The sequence below is a fragment of the Chroicocephalus ridibundus genome, chromosome 19 (assembly GCF_963924245.1).
Source record: "Chroicocephalus ridibundus chromosome 19, bChrRid1.1, whole genome shotgun sequence".
In the NCBI taxonomy this organism is placed as follows: domain Eukaryota; kingdom Metazoa; phylum Chordata; class Aves; order Charadriiformes; family Laridae; genus Chroicocephalus; species Chroicocephalus ridibundus.
The window spans coordinates 1,226,158-1,250,014 of NC_086302.1; the positions used below are offsets into that span (position 1 = coordinate 1,226,158).

Here is a 23,857-nt window from a genome sequence, read left to right on the forward strand (position 1 = left end):
GCCCCGCCCCGCCCCCGCCGCCTGAAGGGGCGGGGCGCCCTCTGCGCGCAGGCGGTTTGTCCCGTCCCGGCCGCCGTCCGCTCCCCTCGCCCTCCCTCTCCCGGGGCCGCCATATTGTGGCCGCCGCAGCTCGGGAGCCGCCGCCTGAGGAGCCGCGATGGGTGAGGGCGGGTGCGGTCCCGAGGCGCCCCGGCGGCGGGCGGGGATGAGGGGGGACGCGGGGAGGGGCTGAGGGGCCGCCCCGCCGGCCGGGCAGCGGGGACAGCCCGTCCTGGGGCCGCCCGCGCCCCTCACCGGGGCTCCGGCCGCCTCCCCTCAGCGGCGGCGGGCCGGACTGGCGGGGCGGGGGGCTGCGGGCCCGGCCGCTGAGTCATCCCGCCGCCGGCACGGCGGGGCCTTCCCCGGGCAGGGCCCTCGCTGGCTGCGGGCCGGCGGGGGAGCCGGGGCTGGGGCCGGCCCCTTGTGGGGGACTCTGCGGCGGGGGGCTCCGGGTAGCCCGGGGCAGGGGCCGGGTGGCCAGGGGCCGGGTCGCCGGTCTGCTGGAGCAGGGGTCCTGCTCTGAGTCTGTGGTGCCCGCAGAAGATCAGCAGCTCGGTCTCCGGGCTGCTCCGGGGTGGGTAAAGGTATTAAAGCATATTAATGCTTTAATATTCTGTTTCTTGGGTTTTGAGGACGCCTTCTGCCGGTAAAAAGCCTTGAGAGGCAGCGGTGGAGAAGGGCTGCTGCAATTGAAGCTTCATCAAAGTGTCTGTGGCGTGCTGTCAGATCTCTGTCTCGTTTAAATTCTGAAGTTTGTTTAAGAGTTTGGAACCGAGCTCCAGTGAGGTCCTACTAAACTGTTCGCTGTTCTAATAACCCATCAGGGCCTTGGCTGTTGTAGCTTTTGTGAAATAAAACTTCAGCAGCAGTGTCAACACAAGCGTAGCGAGGCTGTCCCTGTGCAGCGTGTCGCTGTGGACGATATAAGCAAATACGTCTCCTGACAGAGCGCAGGGAAGGAGGGTAGTGGAGGGGCTTGTCTGCAGATTCATAACCGCTAGCACTAAGTACACGTGAAGGCTCAAAGAGGTAGCAGGCAGCTCTTTCTCTTAGCTACAAATAACTCATAACTGAGTATTGCCCTTGAAAAGGCACTTCAGTAACAGCAGACTCTTTTTGTAGCTTTTGATGTAGCCTGAAATTGAAGCTCCCTGCTCAGGGAGGAAAGATGGCTTTCTTTAAGGCTTCAAGTAGTGAGACAGGGTTTGAATGGGGGAGGTGAATGGCAAAGCCAAGCCCGTAGCAGGGATATTCTCTTCTACAAAGCAGAGTAAGGATCCTCTGGGAAGTAAGGATTAAGGTCTTGTAAATTTTCACCTGCAGTATTGTCTTTTAACCAGCTTTCCCTTCAGAAGTCTGAAAAATGCCCTTTGGGGTGGGATGCTGCTTTATCAAAATCATCTCGTCAGAAACTCCTCTGCTGTCTTCAAACCCCTCCTGTGATGTTCCAGGAAAAGTTAGTGGCCACAAGTCTGTGTGTGTGCAATGGCTGCAGCACCTCCCAGTCCAGAACAGCTTTTAAAACTTAATTTATAGCTTGAGATGTAAAATCTTGACTGGCAACTTTGAGTAGAAGAATGTCCTCGGGCCTGTTGGTGAATGTCTGGAAACTGCCTGTGTTACCTGGCGCTGAGGACGTTCATGCAAAGGAGCTTCCCGTCCTTCCCCACCACTGCCTCCCTGTTTCTTCTTGGAGTTTGAAGCAGGCATGTGTCTGACAGCAAGGATTTAATACTTCCCTCACTTGGGTTATCCTCATGTAACTTTTCCTTAACTTTTTAAATAAACTAAGAGTGCTTTTTCATTGTTTTAGGTTAATAGGACTAAATGGTGGCCGCGTAACGTTGTTACCCCTTCTTGTATGGTGCAGGTTGAGGGTGCCGTAGTGCTTGTAAGCAGCTGCGGTCTTGGTCTTGCCTGTGTTAGAAATGCTCATCAGTTTGTTCTTCGTTTGCTATGCAAATGACATGTCTAAATGCCTTTATAGTGCTATTTAGCCTGTGGAGCAGTATGTAATACTCGATTCTTAATAAAACTTCTGTGGCTGATGAATTTAACTAGTTATTTGGCTATTTTGCTTTGTTTGCTTGTGTTCAGGAGAGCAAACATGAACTTTGTAAAGGGGAGCTTGATCATTAAAATAGTGTAACAGTGAAAGTACTAATTCCTGCAGGCTTTCAGCTTTAAGCTATTGTGCTGGTGAGGTCCAGATGAACTCAAATTCGCTTGGCAAGTCAGACAGTACTGTTTGTCTCTGGAGCAAAGCACATGTTGGGAAGGATGAGCTTGTTGGAATTTTATAGCCCTCTGATTGTCTCTGACTATTTCTCATTGTTTTTAAGCTCCCCTAACTCATGGGTCAAGTTTGAGTTGACTTAGTCAAAGAGTTAATCCCTGTTTTAAGAGCTGTTACAAAGGAGACTCTGATCTCAATGACAGCCTATTGATCAGTCCGCTCTTAAGGAAATCTGAGTGTTTCAGAATTTGTAAATCAGGTTGAAGAGGACTTAAAGCCCCCCAAACCTCAGATTTTTTTGGGGGTGGAAAGATCAGGAGGAGTTAGAGTTCAAATTAATGTGTATTGAGAACTGGGCTGAGGAATAGGTGGGTTCCCTTTACATCAGGGCACGGGTAGCCTAAAAGGAATCCTAATCTTAGGCTGACCCCAGTGGAGGACAAGTGTGCTGTGGGACTGTTCATTTTCCCTCAAGAGAATTTTTGCTTTTCCCTTCCCCCTCCCCAGCCAGCCCCATCAGCGGAGCTGCTGCACATTCCAGTAGTGATATCACATCACTGGCTTTTGGTAGCTAAAACAGAAAGGAACGAGCCAATGGTGGCTGCGGCACCAGACAGCCAAATAGCTGCATGGATAAGCGTTTTACCAGCACAGCATGTACTGCCTGCGAAGCGCCCAGCCAGGGGACGGTGGCAGGCTGGGTCTAAGACAGCTCTGAAAGAGAACTTGGCTCTGCCTGTGCTTATTTGTAGTAAACACGCCAGTAACCTGTGTAAGAACATAACAGCAGCAGAGCAGACATGGAAAACAGAGCTGCACGAGTGACAGGGTGACAGAACTTGGCCACTTTTCCAGGGTTTAACAGCAGCTGGGGTAATTCCAGGGCTGTAGAGGAAAAGCCTTGCGTTGCTGCGTATTTGACAGGACTTCTTATGTAGTTGTTCTTCTCTTGTAAGCATAACTGTTTAGCTTCCTTTTCCCTCTGTTGACTTCTGAGCAAATGAAGGGATTTTATTACTATTTTTTTTATTCATTGTAAAACTATCAAAGTGACACGTTCAATATAAGAATCTGTTCTTGGCTAATTTCTGGTAGCAGTTCAGAGCTGTCTTTTTATACAGTGTGCACAAGTAATTAAACTACTTCTATATATTTATTATAACCAATTTAATTTAATTTGTATTTAAGCAGTACAGATTATTTAGGCTTCTCTTTCTGTAGTTTCAACTGAAATCATAAAGTTGTCCTGGACACACTTTTTCTAGAAGAGGAACCTCTAGAGATGTTAATAGGTCCGTATCTGCAGCTTCTGTCGGGAAGAACCTTTGTGCTGTGCTGTAAAGTGAGTGCTTAAGCTTTTAAGAATTGACTGAAGACACATCTATATATAGTGTTGTAAAATGCATTACATATCTGAGTTCCAGAAGAATTTTTGTTTCTGTTCTCAAAGCTAAGGAACTCCTTTACACATGGGAGATAGAAGGAACAAAATTCACATAAGCACTGCTAATTATGAAGTGACACTCTTTACATTTACAAGGAAACCAGCGATTAATGCTGATATACTTGGCCAGGTGGAGAGAGAGACTTTAGATTTTGAAACACTTCAGAAATGCCTAACAATGTTTTGTTGTTTCTTGCGTGGGATGTTTTTCGGTTCACTTTAAGCAGCGGCTTTGGTGGTATTTTGATAAAGTAAGAGGCAGTGAGAGGGTGAATGTAGAAGTGGCCACAGATTCTCTTTTCAGTTGTAAGTAGGTGACAGCGGTAAGAAATCATGTTCAAAACTGACATGCCATACCTAAATGCTGAATCAAGTTTCCAGGGTTTCACTGTCTGTGTTGTTAGGGGCTGTATTGAGTAGCTGACTGCAGAAATAACAAGAGTTTGAGTTACAAGTGTTAAGACTTCTAGAGAAATGCGGGATCGTGAGGTAGTAACGTGTAGTCACCCTAATGCTGCCCACGATGGACTCGTGTGTGCAGCCTCAGGAGATGATTGGCGTATTCTTACAGGCCCCTCCTCCCCAGGTCCAAAAATATCACAAATGCTTTGATTTTTTTTTTTTTTAAAGAAATGCCTCAGTAACTGTAATTGGAGATAGCTTGACTATCACATGTAGTTTTTAACATTGTCAGGGGAGATGGCTCGAGCCTTAAACCTCTGATTTAGCATTGCTAGCTTGTTCTTCTAAAGGTAAGGTTCATTTTCTCTGCGTGATCCAAACTGCTCTGATGTCTGCTACTACTAAATCAGTTCGCTTCAACTGTCTGCTGTTCCTGGAGGGGCCATAGTGTTGAAAGCACAGGCATTTTGTTGAACATGGATCCTGCAGAGAAAGACACCTACCAAGCTTACTGTCCTGGTGATTGTTCCAGAAGAGTCCCGTCTTTCCTCTTCGGTGTCTGAACCTCCTTGGCACCCCAGGGTGGGGTGGTGACTTATGTGAATTTGATGTGGTTTATCTCAATCTCCCTGCAACTCGGTCAGTCTGAGAAAATACCAGGACACCAAGGGCAGCAAAGAGCAGTCGCCGTTCCTGTCGTCTGGGAGATCTTCTTGCAGCAGCAGTGCAGGAGTGTGATGCTGTAGGGATATGTCCTTAGCTCAAAGCCTGTGCAAACGCAGAGGCGGGAAGAGATGGGAGACCCCTCTGCGTTTTCAGGTGAGTATATGAAATGGAGAAACTTCCTGCTGGGTAGGAGAAACCTGAAGAATATAGTCATTAAAGCTTGTCATGTGAAACTTGTCAAATTTAGGGGGGGTGTTAATTGTAACTGACCAAGTTCACATTGTTGCAGGGAGAACTTAGGTTGGAAGGGGCCTTTGGAGGTCATCTAGGCCAGTGCTTGATCAGGGCAGGGAAGCTTTGAAATGTACCCAGTAGGCACTAATTGGCTGATCAGTGCTGATGGAGTTCATCAAGTGTATTCATTTACACTTGCATAATTCTACTACTCCTTTCCACTCCAAACACGCAGCTGTCAGCCTTCCTGGCTGGCCAGGCTTTGCCTTAGATATGTGTCTTATGCCCAGCAACAGCACTGTAATAGATACCTTATGAAGATTACCTTTGTGAAAGGGTGTTTTGGCTTAAAAAAGGCCTTGTCAGATCTGTCAGTGTAACTGTTTCTCTGCCCTGTCACTTTGGTCTGACTCAGCAGCACAAGTCCTGATTTAGACAAGTGAGTCCCTGCGGTGACTCAGCTTGGAGGCTTTAGTCAGCAGCTGAAAAAATGTTTGAAGCAAATGCCTTTTGTAATGCAGAGAAATAGGAAGAGCATCATCTGGAAAGAAGCAAGGTTGGGTTTCTGATCCGGTAACATTAAGCCGTTATAATCTTGGCGTGGCAGTGGTGACCCTGGAATTACTTTTCTGGCTGAACTGCTGTAGCTTATGTTGGCTTTTACACAGATGCTTACAGGATTTGAGTGCTCCGCTGAGCCTTCGGAGTCAAACTTTCACGCTGTTTTTCCTTTCTTTTAAGTGGTACATACCTCCTCATCGTTCAGTATATGAGGATGAGTGTGGCAACCTGTACTAGTAATTCTTTGGTTTACATGACTAAACTGGAGGATTTTTTTTTTTCCTCAGCAAAGCCAACCGTTGCCAACACAAGCTACAGCAGGAGCCAAACTTCTTCCATTTCCCAAAGCAGTTTCGTTTGCACAAGAAATTGAAAAGGCATTGTTCAGTCAAGCTTCATCCCTAAGTTTAACTGCTCCTGTAGCTCTTGTAAGAGGATTCTCAGCTTGCAGAACACCTGAAGTCATTCACACTATGAATTATTAGCTTAATAAAGCCTTGCTTTGGTTTTAATGGACCAGTTTTTATTAATAATTTGATTACAAAGGTGTTAGCATCCAGAAATTGTTGGCATGGGGACTTTTTAATGTTTATGGTGAAGATGTGCTATATGCTATGAGGCATGACCTTGTAGTGGCTTTAAAATCCCACTTGAGCAATTTTTCTCTCTGGGGAGACTAAGGAAGAATGACGGATAAGTCAGTTGGTTTCATGTGGGCTTTTTGTAGAGTGAGTTTTGAGGATGTAGACAAACAGCCCTCTAAAAGAAATAATAAAAATGTGTTTTAACTCATTGGTGATTTGCAGTCCTGAAAGGTGTATCAGCGTTGGGCTGACAGGTATGTTTAATGTGGGCCTGGAAAGGCAGCTACTTGCTTCATGCTCTGAAATGACCATAGGTCATTTCAGCAACTTACTTGTACCTGGTTAATAGCGAGCAGAGTTACTTGTCTGATGTTGGCTTTGTCTCTCTTTCTGGCTCAGGATGATGGAGATGTATCTAAACTCACGTCGCTGTTTGAGTCTCAGTCCTTGTTTGTAGCTGCTCCAGTAGTGGCTTCATCGGCTGTCACCAAACTGGAGTTACAGACCTCCCTTGAGCATCACCCTACATAGCCACTCACATAGCTAAGAAATAAAAGCTAATGCTTCCGACACTTAGTGCATGTTCCCTTTTGGCTTTTCTGACAAGTTTTACAATTGCTGCTGTTTTCTCCAGGACAGAGGAGTCCCTCTGAGCCAGGACTAGCAAGTGTTCTGCTTTTCAGTGAGGTTTGCATCTGCCTGGTCTCTGAGGTGCCTGAGCAAAGCTTTACATAGCTGTGCTTTATTAAAGCAAGTCATCAAACGTGTACAAATGGATTTCAAAATTTGTCCCATGGAGACAGGGTTACCTGCTGTTATGTAGTCTGGGTATAGAAATAAATCTTTATATATGCAGGCTGATAATCCTTAGATCTATTTAATGTGTCATGTTAGCACTGAATTTAATATCTGCTTTGGCATCTTGGGGCTGATGGTTGGCAGATGTGATCGGAGGTGCAGAGCTTGGATGCTCAATAAGTGAACTATTGGAATGCAAATACTGTCACTTTTTTCTGTGGAGCTGCTGTGAATAAAGTTCGCTAATGCAGGGAGGTACTTGGCTAGAAAGAGCACTGACTTAGGGAACTGTGTGAGGTCAGGGAATTCCTAGAGCAGAAGCAATATTTTGTCCAAACTCGGTCAGAATTATTATTTTAAATGGAGTCAGTCTTCCAAGTCTGAGTTTACTGTTTTCTTGAGTGAACTCTGTGAGGTTTTGGTGTAAACAGCAGATTCTCAAGAGTTCTTCAGATTTGAAACAGAGTTGAAACTCTTGGACATTTGTGGAACTGTTTGGTCTGCATTGGTGTGGGGAAGAGATGGCTTGAAAGCTCAGTAGACTCACTTTTTTTTAACATAGTACAAGCTTTTATCTCTGCAGTTTTTAATTCAGCCCTAGGAAAGGTGAATTGGACTGAAAAGGTTGAGGTAAGGGGGGTGCACACTGACCCCTCTGTAACCAGTGGTCAGGAATGGCGATACCCTGCTGAGGAAACACAGGTGCTTCAGAGGGATTTCCAGTGGTCAGTTCTAATTGACCAGTGAAAAAGGAAAAGGTGGAGATTGTCCTGATCTGGGGTGGTCCAGGGGATGCTGAACTTGGAGGAAACCAGGTTCCTGGAAAAGTAGGCTGTCTCTTGCAGCAGGAGGCTAGGATGGCAGGAACAAAGTGTAAGCAAGGGCCTGAAGCCTAAGGAGCTGGACTGGCTTTTACTGTTTTTAGAAAAGCTATGTTACTGTTTCCACTGGGGGGGGGGGGGTTGCCTCATTCTAATCCTGTCCTAATTCTTGATGTTTTCCTTTCTTTTCTAACAACATATTCGTGCTGTGCTGATATTCTAGTAGAACAGGGCGAGCTCCAGCCCTTGCCTAAGAGTCCTGCTCCCACACAGGTGTGCTGCTGCACCTGGGCAGGCAGGGTTGAGCTTGGCTTGTTGCCTGAGCAGCTCTGAGGGGTGAAAATACAGTTTTATGCCTGTTGCAAAGGGACGATCCAGGCATCGTGGTGTCTGGCCATTCTACCTACAGGCTGAGGGAGTTGGGGATCTTCAGCCTGGAGAAGAGCAGGCTCTGGGGAGACCTTAGAGCAGCCTTTCAGTCCCTAAAGGGGGCCTACAGGAAAGCTGGGGAGGGACTCTGGAGCAGGGAGGGGAGCCATGGGACGCGGGGTAACAGTTTTAAACTGAAAAAGGGGAGACTGAGATGAGATATTGGGAAGAAATTCTTTGCTGCGAGGGCGGTGAGCCCCTGGCCCAGGTTGCCCAGAGGAGCTGTGGCTGCCCCATCCCTGGAGGGGTTCAAGGGCAGGTTGGACGGGGCTTGGAGCAACCTGGGCTGGTGGGAGGTGTCCCTGCCCAGGGCAGGGGGTGGCACTGGGTGGGCTTTAAGGTCCCTTCCCACCCAAACCATTCTAGGATTCTGTCCACATGCCTGCATATCCCTCTTGCATTGCTGTGTACTGAGATATTTGGAAAATGTTCCTGTCCTCTTTCTTCAGCAGGTTGTTAGATGGGCTCGTAGCACTGCGCCCCAGGCACTTGTGTGTGGGTGCCTGCAGCCTTTCCCCATCCCGTGAATGGTACCCGTACCTGTCGTGCCAGGGGGATGGTCAGGGGTGGCTTCTGGGGAGAGATAAGCAGTGAGCAGGCTGCAGGCACTGCCAGAATGGTTTATCTGCTCTGCAGTCTGTTTGGTGTGGTCTCAGGGAAAAAAGGGGTACCTGGAGCAGCTTCAGGCTGCAAACTGCTCCGGGTGAGCTGCTGTGGTGTAGAAGGAAAAAGCCTTATTGCCCGGCTTCCTCGGAGTGCTGCAGGTAAGCTGGGAGCCTCAGAGGCTGGATGGAGCAACATCAGAACGATTTTGTAATTTTAAGGTGTGAGCTGATACTATCTTCATTTGAGGCAGGGCTTAGCTGGTTCTTAGAGAAGAAAAACCTTTCCTAGGAGAGGCGCAGTGCAAGGTGCAGTCCTAGTACGACAGTGTTTTGTAGAGGTTAAGGTGGCCGCCTAGATGCGGTAGCTAAAACTTCAGCGCAGTTAAACTTGCTGTAGGTAAGGTTCCATTGTCATTTTACAGTCAAGAGCTTTTCTGTAAAAGCGAAACTTCGCAGAGCAACAATGTTAACATGCAAAGTGAAAATCTGCGGCTTGAATATCTTCTGTGCATCAGTCATTTGTGAGCAGGTGGTTGCTTTCCCGAGCCTGACAGTCCGAGTTACTCCAATGGGCTGATGTAGTGGGATTGCTTTGCGCGTGTTCACACTGATAGAATTTGAGTTAACGATGAAGCCTGACTTGCCAATACACTGGGTGAGCTAGATGTTTTGTACTGAAACACTAAAAGTAAAGAATTCGTACGTGCCTGGCACGCCGCTGTCTGTTTTGTTTCGTGTGTTTGGGCTTGCTGCAGTCTGTGCTGCCTACAGCATGTGCTGAGCTCACCGTGAAGTCATAATCCTGCATTTGTGACATTCAGCCATTGCCATGGAAGTGGGGTGTAATGTAAGAAATTAGCATTCTAATGTCATTAAAGTATTGACACAGATGATGTCAATGGAAATCCACTGAAGAGATAAATGTGTGTGAGCAAAAATAGACAATTAAGTGCCGCAGAGACTGTTGTACAGTGATGTGCTGTTACACAGGTGATGTGAAAAATCACTCTTCAGGGGCTGGTTGTATCTTTGGGGTTTCCTTGCAGGGTAACAGTGCTCTTGATGCTCTAGAGTGTGCTCTGGGACCCTGCGGCATGGCCGAGCGTCTCTGGCTGTTTTCCGGACGCCCGGAGCAGGGTCCAGGGTGTGCCCAGCTGAGTGGGGTTGTGCAAGTTTGGAGGCAGCTGAACTGTCATGTGTCACTCAGCTATTTATATGAGTAACTGGCTGGTAATCCTGCCTATAGTGTTAAGGCATTTAATCACTTTTTCCTCCTCCTTTTCTTAAAAACTGCCTTTTAATTGGAGACTTTGCTTTCCAAAGGGGGGTAACAAATTTGTCTTTGTTAGGGGTTCTGTTGTAATCTTCAGAATTAAGCTAGCAACTTGTTCTCTTTTATGCAGCTGCATCAGCCATTAGTGTTGTGGTAATGTGAATACGCCGACATAACAGTGGGAGTTAAATACATTTTCTGCATTAAAATCTATACGTAGATGACACACCTTGATCTGATACAAGCCCTTAAAACCTGTGGTTTTCTTTAAAGTCTTCCATCTTCTGAATTAGCTACTTTTTGGTTAAAAATAATACTAAAATTCTTCCCTCCATTCTTGGCATACAGTACTGCTGGGAAGAGGGATGGGCAAGTGAGAGCAGTTGCATAGTTCCTGTGATCTTCAGTCTCTGCTTTTCTTTGCCATGTAAATGGTCTTTTAGAATGAAGAAAGTGCTGTCAAATACCTTTAGAAACAAGCCAGCTATTCCTCTGAACCTCTGACTCATGAGAAATAAACTCCAGAAAAAAATTAATGGCTAAATACAGGCTGTCAGCAAGGAGTAGTCCAACTGCCATGTGAAGTGTGGTGTAAGTAGGATTTTTGCCTTCGTTTTATTGAGGACAGGTCTTATAAAATGGGGTACTTAGAAAAGGGACTAAAGGTAAATTTCTTTAAGGCTCAAGATTTTGCAAGGCCTGCTGTAATTTGATGGCTTCGATGCTACAGTCAGTTTTGAGGCTCTGTGCTTTTCCTCAGTGGTTCTCAGCATGACGTAGCCCTTTTTTTGTAACTTCTGGCCACTTACTGTGCCCTCAACAAGTTACTGAAAAAGACTTTCTAACCTGGCACTGGAATACTGCTTTTACTGATGAGTTGTGGTTGGTGGCTTCTTCTTAGCTTCAGAGGCGCCAATAAACCTGTGACCCATCATGCTGCACCATCCCAAGCCTGGTGGGTGTCTCTGGGTGCTGCTACCGGTTGCTGAGCTTCCAAACTGTTTCACAGCAGTGGACAACGTGGGGTCAGGGCTCTTTTCCAGGGACATGCATCTCTATTACAGTGTAAATGACCAGAGGAACTTGGTTTGGTAGCTTTTTCTTTATTGCTTTCCAGAAGAATGTCCTCTTGGTGTTTTGGCTAGGGAAGAGAATGCCCTCTGTGAAAGCAGATGCTGTGAAATGGAGTCTAACTCTTTCACAGTGCTTGGTGTCTTTTTAGCTGTTTTTGGGAAATTGTAGAACTGAAAGTATTTTGTTTACTGTCCTGTTAAAATATGAATTCTTCCAGTTGTTTTCACTTTCCATAGCAATGAAGTGTTGATATTTGTACATTGTATATGTCTTTTCTTGGCTGTGGGCTTTCCTAGTAGGAGGGCAGTAAGGCCTGAAACTTCTCCGGCTGCTCTTGGAAGGGCTCCAGACTGGCTGGAGGCAGTTGATAAGTCGGACTGAAACTTTCTGTAAGCAATGTGGCTGAGGAGCGCTTACAGCTTGGAAGAGGAGGGGTAAGGAGATAGCGCTGCAAGTTTTCACAGGACACTTCTTCCACCTGCCCTTAACAGTTGGAAGAAAACAAAGATATTGGTGTCCAGAAAACTCCTGGAGAAGAGTAAGTTGGTCTCGGGGTTAATTGGGACTCTAATGCTGTGTATCACGATTGCTTCCTTCCTCTCCTGGGAAAGGCACAGATGTTAAGCAAATAATATTCATCACAAATGGGAGAAAGGGAGAGTCTGGAAAGATGCAAAAAGGAGTCGACATGGTCAAAGCAGTGGATAACAGCTGGATGCAGCTGAGGAATTGATATCCCTCTGTGCTCAGGTTACTGCTTGTCCCTGATTGCCTTCAACTGTGCCAAATAGTGGAGTGTCACTTCCCTGACTAGGAGGCAAATACACAAGTCATCAAGTTTGAAGTACTGCATTAGTCAGATATGAAGCAGCAAATTAAGTAGGTCAGGTACTGAATACTTGCAGTAACCTGGCAGGACAAACATGGCCCACGCATTATGTACAGCTCTGCTTTTTGCAAGGTTTTTTATTCTTGTTATAAAATCAAGGCCTCAGTTTGCTGTGAGTTCTGTTGGATTATTGCCATGCATACACCGTGAACCTCCCAGTCTGGGGAAAAAATGTCAAGGTGTGATTTATGCAATGATGGATGATACAAGGGAAATAATTTCTGCTGAAAACCAAAGTAGAAGTTAGCTCGGTGCCTCCTGAGGACAGTGCAGCTGTTTGAGTAGAAGCCTGTCATCTGGGTGGTGTGCTCCATACTGTGAAATTTGGTTCAGGTGCTTCCTAGAAGCTTCGTAACAGTCTTGCTATAACAGCCTATTACATGAACTAAAGTTGGGATCACATTCTAACTTGAGACTTCTACTTTAGTGTTTGAGACCAGCTCTTGCAAATAAATCTGTCTGATCTGGCTATTCTGCGTGCATGGACTTCCTTGTCAGAAGGGACACGTGGGAAATGAGAGTGACAAGAAATCTGAGGCAGGTATTTTTTTTTTTCTCTTCACAGAAACCATGGCGAGTCCTGCGAAGGATAACTATCGAATGAAAAGTTACAAGAACAAAGCCCTAAATCCTGAGGAAATGCGTCGGAGAAGAGAAGAGGAAGGAATTCAACTGCGCAAACAGAAACGAGAGCAACAGGTAACTGTCATCTTGAGTAGCTTGTGTACAGCTTTAACACAACCAGGATTGTGCTGCTGCCAAACTGGAATCTTCAAGGATCTGTGCATTAAGGTTTGTTGGCAGTCCTCTTTATTTTTCCTGTTCTGAGATCTTGCTTTTCTCTTTGTACCTAGTACAGAGTGCAGCTCGCATCAAGAGCTCTCCGAGCACTTTTTCCTTGGGGTACTAGAGGTTTTTGTTCACAGATCCTTGTTTTTAAGGGCTTTTTTGAGTTTTTTTTATTAATTAGTAAATGGGGTTATTTCCTTGAGAAGCAGGAAGAGCAAGTGAAAGTATGGGCTGTGTGTATTTCTTAACTCTGAGCTGATTTGGTTTTTTTTTTTGGCTTGGAGGTCTATGAAAGTAAGAGGTGATTCCCAGGTGATGTATGTGGCTCAGACTAAGTGTTTGCTCTCTCAGTGCATCATTTACAAGCTGCCTTCTCCCCAGTTTCCCCAACTTGTTGGGTCAAATTCTGCATTTGCCTGTACCAGTGTCTCAGTGACTTGGGCATTTGCATATCTGAGGGCAAGACTTAGCATGTTTTATTATTGGGGTTTGTATGCCAAACTAGTCTTCAGAGTGCAGAGCTGTTATTAATGACTACTCTTCTATTCAGGTTGCGTTTAGTCTAGCTGATGGTATCTTGTTTGAGGAACAAGAATGTCTAGTTATGAAGATTGTTCATCATTGCTTTCTAATAATGACTCGTGTGTTTTGTTCCCTGCTAGCTCTTTAAAAGAAGAAATGTGGAGCTGATCAATGAAGATGCCTCCATGTTCGATAGTCTCCTTGTGGATTCCTATGTCAGTTCCACAACGTGTGGGGTAAGGCGCCTTTCCTTCTTGCAGTTGTGCCTTCAGGTAGATTTAGTGCTGTGGACTGCATAGAACTAACAAACCTCAATGGTTTTTGTTTTCTCATTTTTGAGAATGTTGTAAATGTTACTACAATGAACTGGAAAAGTCTACCAGGAAGTAAATAGCGTGCTGTAATCTCAAATTGTGACTATTTGGATTACTAGCTAAGCACAAAATCATGGTAGGCTGTCATGCCCGTGATGCCCTAAATAAATAATCTTGGTGTGAAAAGGAACCATTGTTCTGTCCCCTTTGCAGGAGGGAGTGATCACAAGAGAGATGGTAGAGATGCTGTTCTCAGATGACCCTGATCTGCAGCTAGCAACCACTCAGAAATTCAGGAAGCTACTCTCCAAAGGTAAAAATAATTCCTCTTACCCCGCCATAGGATCTGACGTAGCCTTTCTTTTGCAAGCGTTTGTGTACGTGTATTGCTGTACAGAAGCTTAGCAACTTTGAGCTTGGGGAAAGACAGTTATAGTCCGGAAATTTGGTAATCTAGTATGTTGCTAATGATTTACAGTTGTATAAATCGTACAGAAAGTGATTCTGGAGAGTTGTCCTGACAAGTTCAGTACAGCTTGAGATCATTCAATTCAATAATAGTTCATGCTTAATATTCCCTGCGTTAGACGTATTTTGACACTGCCTTGCTGTTTCAGAGCCAAATCCTCCAATAGATGAAGTGATAAACACTCAGGGAGTGGTGGACAGATTTGTTGAATTCCTGAAAAGAAGTGAAAATTGCACACTACAGGTAAAGGAGATTGTGTTGTGAATTCTTCATGGCATGTAGCTGTTTAACCTTCACAGCTTAGTAATGTGAACCCACGGGTGCTATCATGGAAAAGTGATGCCTTCAACCCAAAAGATGCAGGTTGTATGATGTATAGGAAAAGACAAAGGTAGCCTGTAATGCTTAGGCAAAAAAAAAGGAAATTATAAATTGCTCTAAATCGAATTATTGGAAGAATACTGACAAAAATAACACAGTTGAGGTGCAGCAGAAGAGAATTTGGCCATCCTGTGTCTGATATTTCTGCTGGGAGCTAGTGGAGCTACAGAATAAACGTGTAGGAAGAAATTGTGTGAGGAAAAACCTCCATTATTGGAGGCTTTTAAGTACAGGCTAAGAGTCTGTTTGAAATGGGTTAGGTAGCGGTGATCCTGCCCTGGGGCAGAGGGATGCACTAGATGGCTTCTTGAGATTCCTTCCAGCTTGGTAATAACTATAGTTACTTTGCAGGGGTTAAAGATACTTCCATACATGGAATTGGATCTGAGTTGATGACTGCCTTCATCTTTCTTCCTGACCTCTAGCCCAAGGCCATGTATCATGGGAGCTTTCTTTCAAGAAGAACTGAGTGGAAATCTGTTTTTAAACCAAAGAATGAGTGGCAAAAGCAGGGAGCTTGCTGCTCAGCTTCTCTCGAACTCAAGGCATCTTTGTGGCATTAGCCAGATGAGATGGTGGGTTAGAACTGGCTAGTCGGCACTAGAGAAAACTTTCTACTCCACGTGTATTTACGCACTGTATGTCTTCGCTTTTCTTGCTGGAAAACTGGTGTATAGGTGAAATTATGTGGTTTGACTGACAACGATGTCTTCACTTGCTAGTCCTTTGAGAAGCTGTAGCCTCTGAGAAAACATTTAGGAGATGTGGCTCTTTTTTATTGCTCAAGGAAATAAAATCCTTTCCATTGAGTATTGGGGTGTTCTGTTGTGATAGGCTTTCTTTCTCGCACAGCCTTCTTAGTAGAAGTTGAAAGAGTTATAGCCAAAATTTAATGGCAAATATCTTGCTACATCAAGATTATTTTATTCATACTTTTGTCATTTACTTGCTTGTTTCAGTTTGAAGCAGCGTGGGCACTGACGAATATTGCATCAGGAACTTCCCAACAAACAAAAATAGTAATTGAGGCTGGGGCAGTTCCTATATTTATAGAGCTGTTAAACTCTGACTTTGAGGATGTTCAAGAACAGGTAAGGTTCACTTCTTTCTTTGGGGTTAGGGAGAGAACCACAGTAGATGATACACGACTAAAATGCCATATGTAAAATGAGTGACCAGTGTCTAAAAACTGGCTTCAGACCACAAATTCAAGTATCGTTTGCCTGGAATTATGGGGAAAATGCTTTCTTAGCACACTACCCTTTTCTTCCTCTGTTCAGAAACTGCGTGAATGCTAAAACTGTTGCTGTTTCCTTTCAGGCTGTCTGGGCATTGGGGAACATTGCTGGAGACAGCTCTGTGTGTAGAGATTATGTCCTTAACTGCGCTATTCTTCCTCCCTTATTAATGTGAGTAGCCATGAATACTTGCCAATACAGTTCTTGGAGTCCCATTGTACTACAGCAGAGCAATATTTGAGCTGGGTGAATAGATTCCCTAGCGATGTGCGGTGACGTTCACTGGGAATCGAACCATTGGTACCAGATAAACTGGCAGTTGAGACAAGTACCCGATAAATAGAGTGGGACTTGGTAGATAACATGCCTTCTCACAAACCTTTGCACTGCTCTGAAGCTGAAGCGGGTGCTGTTGCAGTGTGCTTGTCTTTCTGAAGTCACAGGGCTTGCTGTTTCACTGTGTGTCCCTCAGGTGCCTGCTCTTCGTGCTTGTGCTATGGATTTCGGGTGCTTGTCTGAGTGGGCTCCTCTAGGACTGAGGAGAGGGAGCAGGTCTCTGCACGTCACCGTGCCTCTGCAGCTCTTAAGTGTGGTGCGGACCCACCACGGCCTGTCAGGAGTGCGCTCTCAAGGGCTGTTCACTGCCCTGGAAGGAATTAGTCTTTATTTTATCCTGTCCTTGGCAGACCCATGCTTTGTCACAAGTGACTTGGATTGTTGCACTGCTACTTCTGTCAGTCAGCTGTCACAGTCATTGCTGACTAAGTCCTCAGCCCACAGGGCTCACTGTCGTCTTCGGAGTTCAGAGACAGCAGTTTGTGTCTGGTCTCTAGTGAGGACCATCTGACCTCAGAGAGGGGTGTAAGCGTCTGCCTGGGCTGCATTTGAACTTGGAACTACATTTCACTAACTTATCCTTCCTTCTGCAACTTGTCTAATGTGGTGCTTGCCTTCCTGACCCCTGTCACTTGATGTTGTTAGGAATAATAGCTATTTATCCTAAGAAGTACTTGCTTGTCACTTCTCTTCTTGCTTATTGAGAGGCTCAAGTGACAAGCAGTGTGGCTTGAGCTACGGCAAGGAGAATAGTGGTTTGGCTTCTTTGAAATCATACTTGTTTTCCTTCTGATTCCTTTGCTGGTTTCCACAACAAGGATTATAATTCATGGTAATTGTCTCTTTAGGCTCCTTACGAAGTCCACTAGGTTGACAATGACACGAAATGCTGTCTGGGCCTTGTCAAACTTGTGCAGAGGAAAGAGTCCGCCACCCGAATTTGATAAGGTGAGAATAAATGTCTTGTTGGCAGACAGGTGATGGGGAGACACCCAATTAAGACGTTTGTATGCATTATTTTTGGCTGTTGGACTTCTGTAAGTCATTCTGGGAGGGAACAGGGTGAGTTCTTCCTGCTGAGGTTGATTTTACTGTTTAGCAGGTGTTTGAGAGCCTGTTTAGTTTTCTGCTAGCCTTTCTGCCCGCCTACATTGGCAGCCCATCTGCTGGACCCCTCAAGTAAGGGGGCAAGCCAAGGCTTCCCTGCAAGGTAGCATACACTTGGGCTTCTGTGAACAGTGAACGCTGTTATGAGCTCTGGAAGTTGGAGACTTCATTCAAATTGTGACTAAAAACTTGATTCTGAGACCTCTAAATGCTACAAAACTGTGGTAGCTTTCCTCTTTCCCTTTCCTGGTGTGCTATTGGCACTAACAAAAGGCTCTACTGGCCTTTTGGGTGTCTCATCCTTCTTGGGTAGAACAGAAATGTTTTAAGATCGGTGTGTTTCACTTTTTTAAATGAAAGCTCTTGTGTCAAAGCTAGGAAGCCTGCGGTGAGGGATGAAATCTGAATTGAGTGTGAATGTAAACCCACTTATAAATGATTGAAGTTTTCTGAGGTGTAACTGTTGATGGTTGCTGCTCTGAATACTGAGCTGTTTAGGGTTATTAAGAGTAAGAAATGGAGCAATGCTCTTACGTAAGACATATAGGGAGCTTCCAAACGGTAGCACGCACAGTAGTGCTTGTCTCAGGGGTCTAGACTTGGTCCAAGAAGAAAGGATGTAATTTTACTTTAGCAATAAAGCTGTTGAGGTAACTTTAGACACTGATTATGAGGTATGTGAGCCAACAGGGAAGCTGCTGACTTTGGGGAAGGGAACTGGGGACATTTCAAGTCAGCACAGCCACGTGGTGTTTGCATGCAAAGGTGGTAGTCCTTGAGAGAATGTGACTTAACCTTCTGGGTGGTGGCTGTTGTTGTAGGTATCTCCCTGCCTGCCCGTGTTGTCCCGGTTATTATTCAACAGTGACTCTGACTTGCTGGCAGATGCGTGCTGGGCTCTTTCCTACTTATCAGATGGTCCCAATGAGAAAATTCAAGCAGTTATTGACTCAGGAGTGTGTCGGCGACTGGTGGAGCTGTTAATGTAAGTATCTCATCTTGCTGCTTCAGCCCAGTGAAACTGGGAAGTGTGTGACTGAGCACGAGTTTGTATCAAAACCCATCAGAGCAGTCCTTCCCCGCCTCGTGGGCGCAGGATGAGGTGATGGTACCTGAGCTGACTTGGGAGCAGTTATGGAGGAGGGTCTGAAGTGGGCTGAGAGCTGCAGTTTGCTGGCTTTTCTTTCCGAGAGAAGCTGAGTGTTTTCTAGTGCTGGAATGCTAGTTAATACTGAAAAATTCTGGGTGTTCTCATTGGGTTAAGAGCATCCTTGTCCAGGAAGGCAATGTAAATGCTGAGATCTGTAATTAAGCTGAAGATGATGGAGTTAGGATGTTAAGGATGAAAACACGTCTGTATTGCAAGTTTTTCTCCAGCCTCTGCTTATCCAGTGGCAATGTGGTCAGCATATTGTATGTTTCTATATGCGAGGGGATGGAATTCTAGGTAAATAATGCAGATGAGATACTGGGGAGAGAATCTTGTGAATATCCAGGTGCCTGTGATCTGATAGATTTGGTTTCATCCTTGCACCATTTTCCCTGCAGGCACAATGACTACAAGGTGGCCTCCCCAGCTTTGCGGGCGGTTGGCAACATCGTGACAGGGGACGACATCCAGACCCAGGTGAGGGGAAGTGCAGTGCCCGTACAGCGTAGTCACTGTGTGAAAAGTCAAAGTATTTAGCTCTGGACCTGATACTGGTGATCTCACTTCTGCTTTCTTTCTCAAAAGGTGATTCTGAACTGTTCAGCCTTGCCTTGTCTCCTTCATTTATTAAGTAGTCCCAAGGAGTCAATCAGGAAAGAAGCCTGCTGGACTATATCTAACATCACAGCAGGAAACAGAGCACAAATACAGGTACAGTCTTCTCCAGCCCATCTGTAACGATCCTAGATTCCAAGCTCAGCGTTAAGGATTTGCACCTTTTTTCTTACCTAACACTTTAGAGGCTGGTTTTGTTCACATCTCTTATTCTGCAGTAATTTGCAAATTTGCTGCTCCCAGCAATCTGCAAAGCAAGAGCTAAAAAGAGCTTGCTAATTGCACCAACAAAGACTAGGCTGAAATGAGTCCCACAGGTTGGATCATTGGAATAAGAGGAGATACAGCCCCTATTTCTCCATGCTCAATTAGAGATACCCCTTTGAAAAGCTGCAGCTTGTTGAGTTTTAATTATCCTTTTGGTGACCTACATACAAAAACAGCTAAGTGATGAAAGCATTCCTGTAGTATTGATGCTATAAGAGGGATTGTCTACTGTGCTAGTTATGGAACCAAGTCTCCCGTGCTAATAAGATTTGACTGAGGAATAAAATGGAGGAATCACTGAAGGCTGTAGCTTGGAAAGTTCTTTTTGCATTGGAAAATGGAGGTAGAGTTTTCCTTCAGGTACTTAATGGCCTTTTAGAAACTGTGTTGCCAGTTGAAGTGCTTCTCTCTGCTCTCTCTCCCCAGGCAGTCATAGATGCAAACATTTTCCCGGTACTGATAGAAATCTTGCAGAAAGCAGAATTCCGCACGAGGAAAGAGGCAGCATGGGCTATTACAAATGCAACGTCAGGAGGAACTCCCGAACAGATCAGGTACTCCCTGTGGCTCCTCTTAGGGGAGGTCTGACTGCGTGCACGGTGGCTTTGTCTTTATGGGAACTGCAAGACGAGTAGCAAGGGAGTGATGCGGAGAACCTCCGGGAGAATACCAGAGACAGGCAAAGCTATAGCTGGGTCTTATACCGTGCTGTAAATTGTAGCGTCCTTCTGAATAGGCATAAGCTACCCCGTGCTACTTCCCCCTCCCTGTTTAGACAGCTCAGACCAGGCCAAATGTCCAGACTTGATGACAGATTAAACTCCAGTGTGGACTTAATTTGAGTAGCACCTGGATTTCAGTGGGAGTTAGCAGGTTTCTTGTAAGAGTTGGGGTGTGTATGCAAATGCAAATAAGTGGATAAAAAAATTAACCTTGCGGAACAGTGGAAATATATTTCAAGGTAACTTCTTCTATTTTAGTTTGACTCATTTCCCTTGCTCCTCTAACTGAGCAAAGGTGATGCTCGCCAGACCCTGCACAAGTGTATGTTGTTGATGCTCTCTCTTCAGGTACTTGGTGAACTTGGGTTGTATCAAGCCTCTCTGTGACCTGCTGACTGTCATGGACTCCAAGATTGTTCAGGTGGCGTTGAATGGCCTGGAGAACATCCTGCGGCTTGGAGAGCAGGAAGCCAACCAGAGTGGAACAGGCATCAACCCCTACTGTAGCCTGATTGAGGAGGCCTATGGTAGGTCGTGGCTGGTGGCCTTGGTGCTGTTGACTTTAACGCCATAGGATAATAGGAAAGGTGTCTGCTAGCTTTCTTGGTAGCTTTTCTGCTGTGCTAAGGGATTTAGTATATTACAAGTTAGCCAATATTTGTTCCAATAGTCTGTCGTCTTAGACTCTTATGAGTGGGCATAGGACAAAATACTTGGAAGTAAAAACTATCATGCTTCTGATCCAAGCGTCCCTAGGTTTGAAGGCCAAGCTGGTAATTGTGGTTCACACCAGTTGGGAGTATTAATCAGAAATAAGTGAAGCCAAGTAAAAAGTGACACTTCTGGGTCTGAGATTGCTCTAACTGTACCCAGTTGTATGCTGTAGATGTATAGTGGCAATCCAGAGGGACTTGGCTTTTCCCTGGAGCACCTTAATTTAGTGGGGTTTTTTTTGTCCTGCTCTTAATGCTTTGAGGATTGGTTCCTATTTTTGTCTGAAACTCCCTGTATACTGCCAGTGTCTGATTTGACCTCTCACTGACTGTTACACTGTGTGTCCTGATTCTCCCAGTAAGGGTAATTCTTGAAATTCTTGAGAGTATATTGTGCTTGGATGCTTTCTGTTCAGCAGTGGATTTAATTAGGACAGCTAAAGCTGCTGCCCTTCTGCTGGAGGCTACTGGGACGGGCCCTGCTTCCTTCCCCTCCCTACCCCCTGCAATGACCAAACTGTTCACAGCCAGTTGTTTTAATTTCACTGAAATCTGGTTTAGTCTCCAGCAGAGAGCTGGGAGCACGTCTGCTTTAGCTGTGTCAGCTAAAGCTACTGTTGAAAAGACGTTAATGCTGCCGGATACAAATGAAATCCAAAAGCAGCTCTGGAATAGTTCGTTTTAGATGTCAACGCTGCTCACAACGTGCAGATCTAACACAGACAAAGGTCTTGCGGTGAACAGGGGCAAGGGTGGAGAATGGATGTGGAACACTGTAAATATCGGGATCTCCTTGTTTCATCACATTCCACTTTTTTTCCTCCAAGGTCTGGATAAGATAGAGTTCCTACAGAGCCACGAGAACCAAGAGATCTACCAGAAGGCCTTTGACCTGATTGAGCACTACTTTGGAGTAGAGGATGACTCCGCTCTAGCTCCCCAGGTAGACGAGAACCAGCAGCAATTCATCTTCCAGCAACCTGAAGCCCCCATGGAAGGTTTCCAGCTATAATGTGCCTGCAGAGGGGAAAAAAAAACACCACAAACTTGCTGGAAAGCAACTGGGAGCAGCTGATCGTCCCATCCCCTCCTCGCAAATGGAAGGCTAAACACCCACTCCACCTGTTAGGAAATGATTCTTCCTTCAAACAACTAGAAACAGTGCTTTGTCCGCGTGGAGAGAAGGGGATGTTCTTACACTTTTTTTCCTTTTTGCTGCTGCATACATGTCTTTAAAGCAGGCATCTGGGTGGAGGAAGGACACTGAGGTAACAGATTCACCTCTTGGTTGTGTGGTTTTTTTCCTTTGTGGTGATCTCTCACAACTGTCACTTCTTACCTCGGGTACTTAATTGAAATTGCAGCATTGGGTTGGGTAAAGAACACAAATAGAAAGTAAGCATTCTGACAACAATAATTCTGGAAACCTGGGTTGATCTATTTAATTTTTTTGCACATGTTACTCTTTATTAAAGACTCTAATTTGCCAAGAGCAAAGTTTAGCCCTGGCCTTTCTGCGACCCTCCTTCAGCGGACAGTCCTGTTGAACCTGGGCCACGTTCCCCTGAAAATATACTGTAAATGGACAGAGAAACGGGAAGTTCTCCCGCTCCTGGGAAGATTTTTCTGGGGGGAAGGCTACTTCCCTTTGCCTAGATTTTTTTTTTGTTGTTGTTTTTTGAAGAACTGCTAGTGGTATTTACAAGGAGAGGAAAAAACAAAAGGCAACAAGACCCCAAAGATGGTAACTCTGAAGAGGGCGGGATGCTTGGGTGGTGTTTGAAAGAGGAAGCACAGCTGCCGTTGCACAGGCTTTGCATTGCTACTGACTGAAGTCACAGAACTGTTGAAATGGTGAAAACCCATCTTCATCTTTACTTGAAATATTGCTATTTTTTTTCCATGAGAAACATGTTTTGAGTTCTGGGGTTTTTTTCTGACTTGGGTTGGGGTGGATCACTGTATGGGTTGGAGGAAGAGGACATGGCTACACGTGGCAGCGGTGTTGTGTGCGGTGTTAACTTCAGTAGCAACAGGCCTGAGTTTTCAGGTTTACCTCCTGCTCACAGTTGGATCATGTACATTTTACTTCAAAAAAAAAAAAAGTCAAATCTCTGTATTTTTTATATTATATATAGGTAGATATTTGTCTAATTGGGCTTCAGAGAAAAATATATATGAAATTTCTGTAATTTATGTAAATAGAGCACTGTGAGGCAGGCACACCTGGAAATGACGGCCCCAACTCACTCACTGGTTGTCCTGCTTCTTTTCCTCTGTTTACTCACGTACTGTATAAGCGACCATAGAGCTGTCTTAACTCAGAGCTGGTAGCGGAGTTCACTTAGCCAAGATTTTGTTCAGCAGAACTCACTGGGCTGTGGAGAACAAAACCACTTCTGGGCTGGGGAGGAAGCCCGTGGTGGATGTGGTGAGAAGCAAGGCCTGGTGCGGCTCCGACTTGATGAGTCCTTTCTTGTCAAATGAATAAATGACATCTGTGCAGTATGGCTGGGTGCATCTGTGCAGCATGGCTGGATCTGTGCGGTAGGGCTGGGTGCGTCTGTGCAGTATAGAACCTTGGAATGGTTTGGGTTGGAAGGGACCTTAAAGCCCACCCAGTGCCACCCCCTGCCCTGGGCAGGGACACCTCCCACCAGCCCAGGTTGCTCCAAGCCCCGTCCAACCTGGCCTTGAACCCCTCCAGGGATGGGGCAGCCACAGCTTCTCTGGGCAACCTGGCCCAGGGGCTCACCGCCCTCACAGCAAAGAATTTCTTCCTTACATCTAACCTAGATCTCCCCTCCTTCAGTTTAAACCAGTTCCCCCTCGTCCCATGGCTCCCCTCCCTGCTCCAGAGTCCCTCCCCAGCTTTCCTGGAGCCCCTTTAGGGCCTGGAAGGGGCTGGAAGGTCTCCCCGGAGCCTTCTCTTCTCGAGGCTGAACCCCCCCAGCTCTCCCAGCCTGTCCCCACAGCAGAGGGGCTCCAGCCCTCCCAGCGTCTCTGTCGTTCTTATGCTGAGGCCCCAGAGCTGGAGGCAGCACTGCAGGGGGGGTCTCACCAGAGCAGGGTATGGCGGGATCAAGTGTCTGGGTCTGGCCTTTGCTGGGCCGTCCCTCCCCGGGGTGGGTGATGGGGGGGGGGGCTCCCCGGTGTCCTCGGGGTGGCTCCCCGGGCCG

General features: G+C 45.9%; 1 protein-coding gene across 5 annotated transcripts; it reads left to right on the forward strand.

The window, feature by feature from the left end:
• The first annotated feature begins 23 nt into the window (after window positions 1–23).
• KPNA6 (karyopherin subunit alpha 6) lies at window positions 24–23,186 on the forward strand. Of its 5 annotated transcripts, XM_063355679.1 has the most exons (15): window positions 66–161; window positions 1,380–1,745; window positions 12,621–12,847; window positions 13,507–13,602; window positions 13,894–13,993; window positions 14,298–14,392; window positions 15,490–15,621; window positions 15,851–15,939; window positions 16,953–17,052; window positions 18,033–18,196; window positions 18,760–18,838; window positions 18,947–19,072; window positions 19,670–19,797; window positions 20,314–20,492; window positions 21,506–23,186. In XM_063355679.1, exons 3-15 carry the CDS (start codon window positions 12,626–12,628, stop codon window positions 21,688–21,690), a joined length of 1,695 nt encoding a protein of 564 aa, XP_063211749.1. In that variant the 5' UTR covers window positions 66–161; window positions 1,380–1,745; window positions 12,621–12,625; the 3' UTR covers window positions 21,691–23,186. The 5 variants fall into 5 exon arrangements, with proteins under 5 accessions (XP_063211748.1, XP_063211749.1, XP_063211747.1 ...); XM_063355678.1 differs by lacking the exon at window positions 1,380–1,745 and having other exon boundaries at window positions 24–161; XM_063355677.1 differs by lacking the exons at window positions 66–161; window positions 1,380–1,745 and adding an exon at window positions 3,625–4,940.
• Window positions 23,187–23,857: the final 671 nt, after the last annotated feature.

Excerpts from the sequence above, each read along its gene's own strand:
- KPNA6 (XM_063355675.1), top strand. The coding sequence starts at position 8,771 with ATGGTCAGGGGTGGCTTCTGGGGAGAGATAAGCAGTGAGCAGGCTGCA. Across the intron at positions 14,393-15,489 it reads GTGAAAATTGCACACTACAG|TTTGAAGCAGCGTGGGCACT; the intron begins GTAAAGGAGATT and ends TGCTTGTTTCAG. Across the intron at positions 18,197-18,759 it reads CGACTGGTGGAGCTGTTAAT|GCACAATGACTACAAGGTGG; the intron begins GTAAGTATCTCA and ends TTTTCCCTGCAG.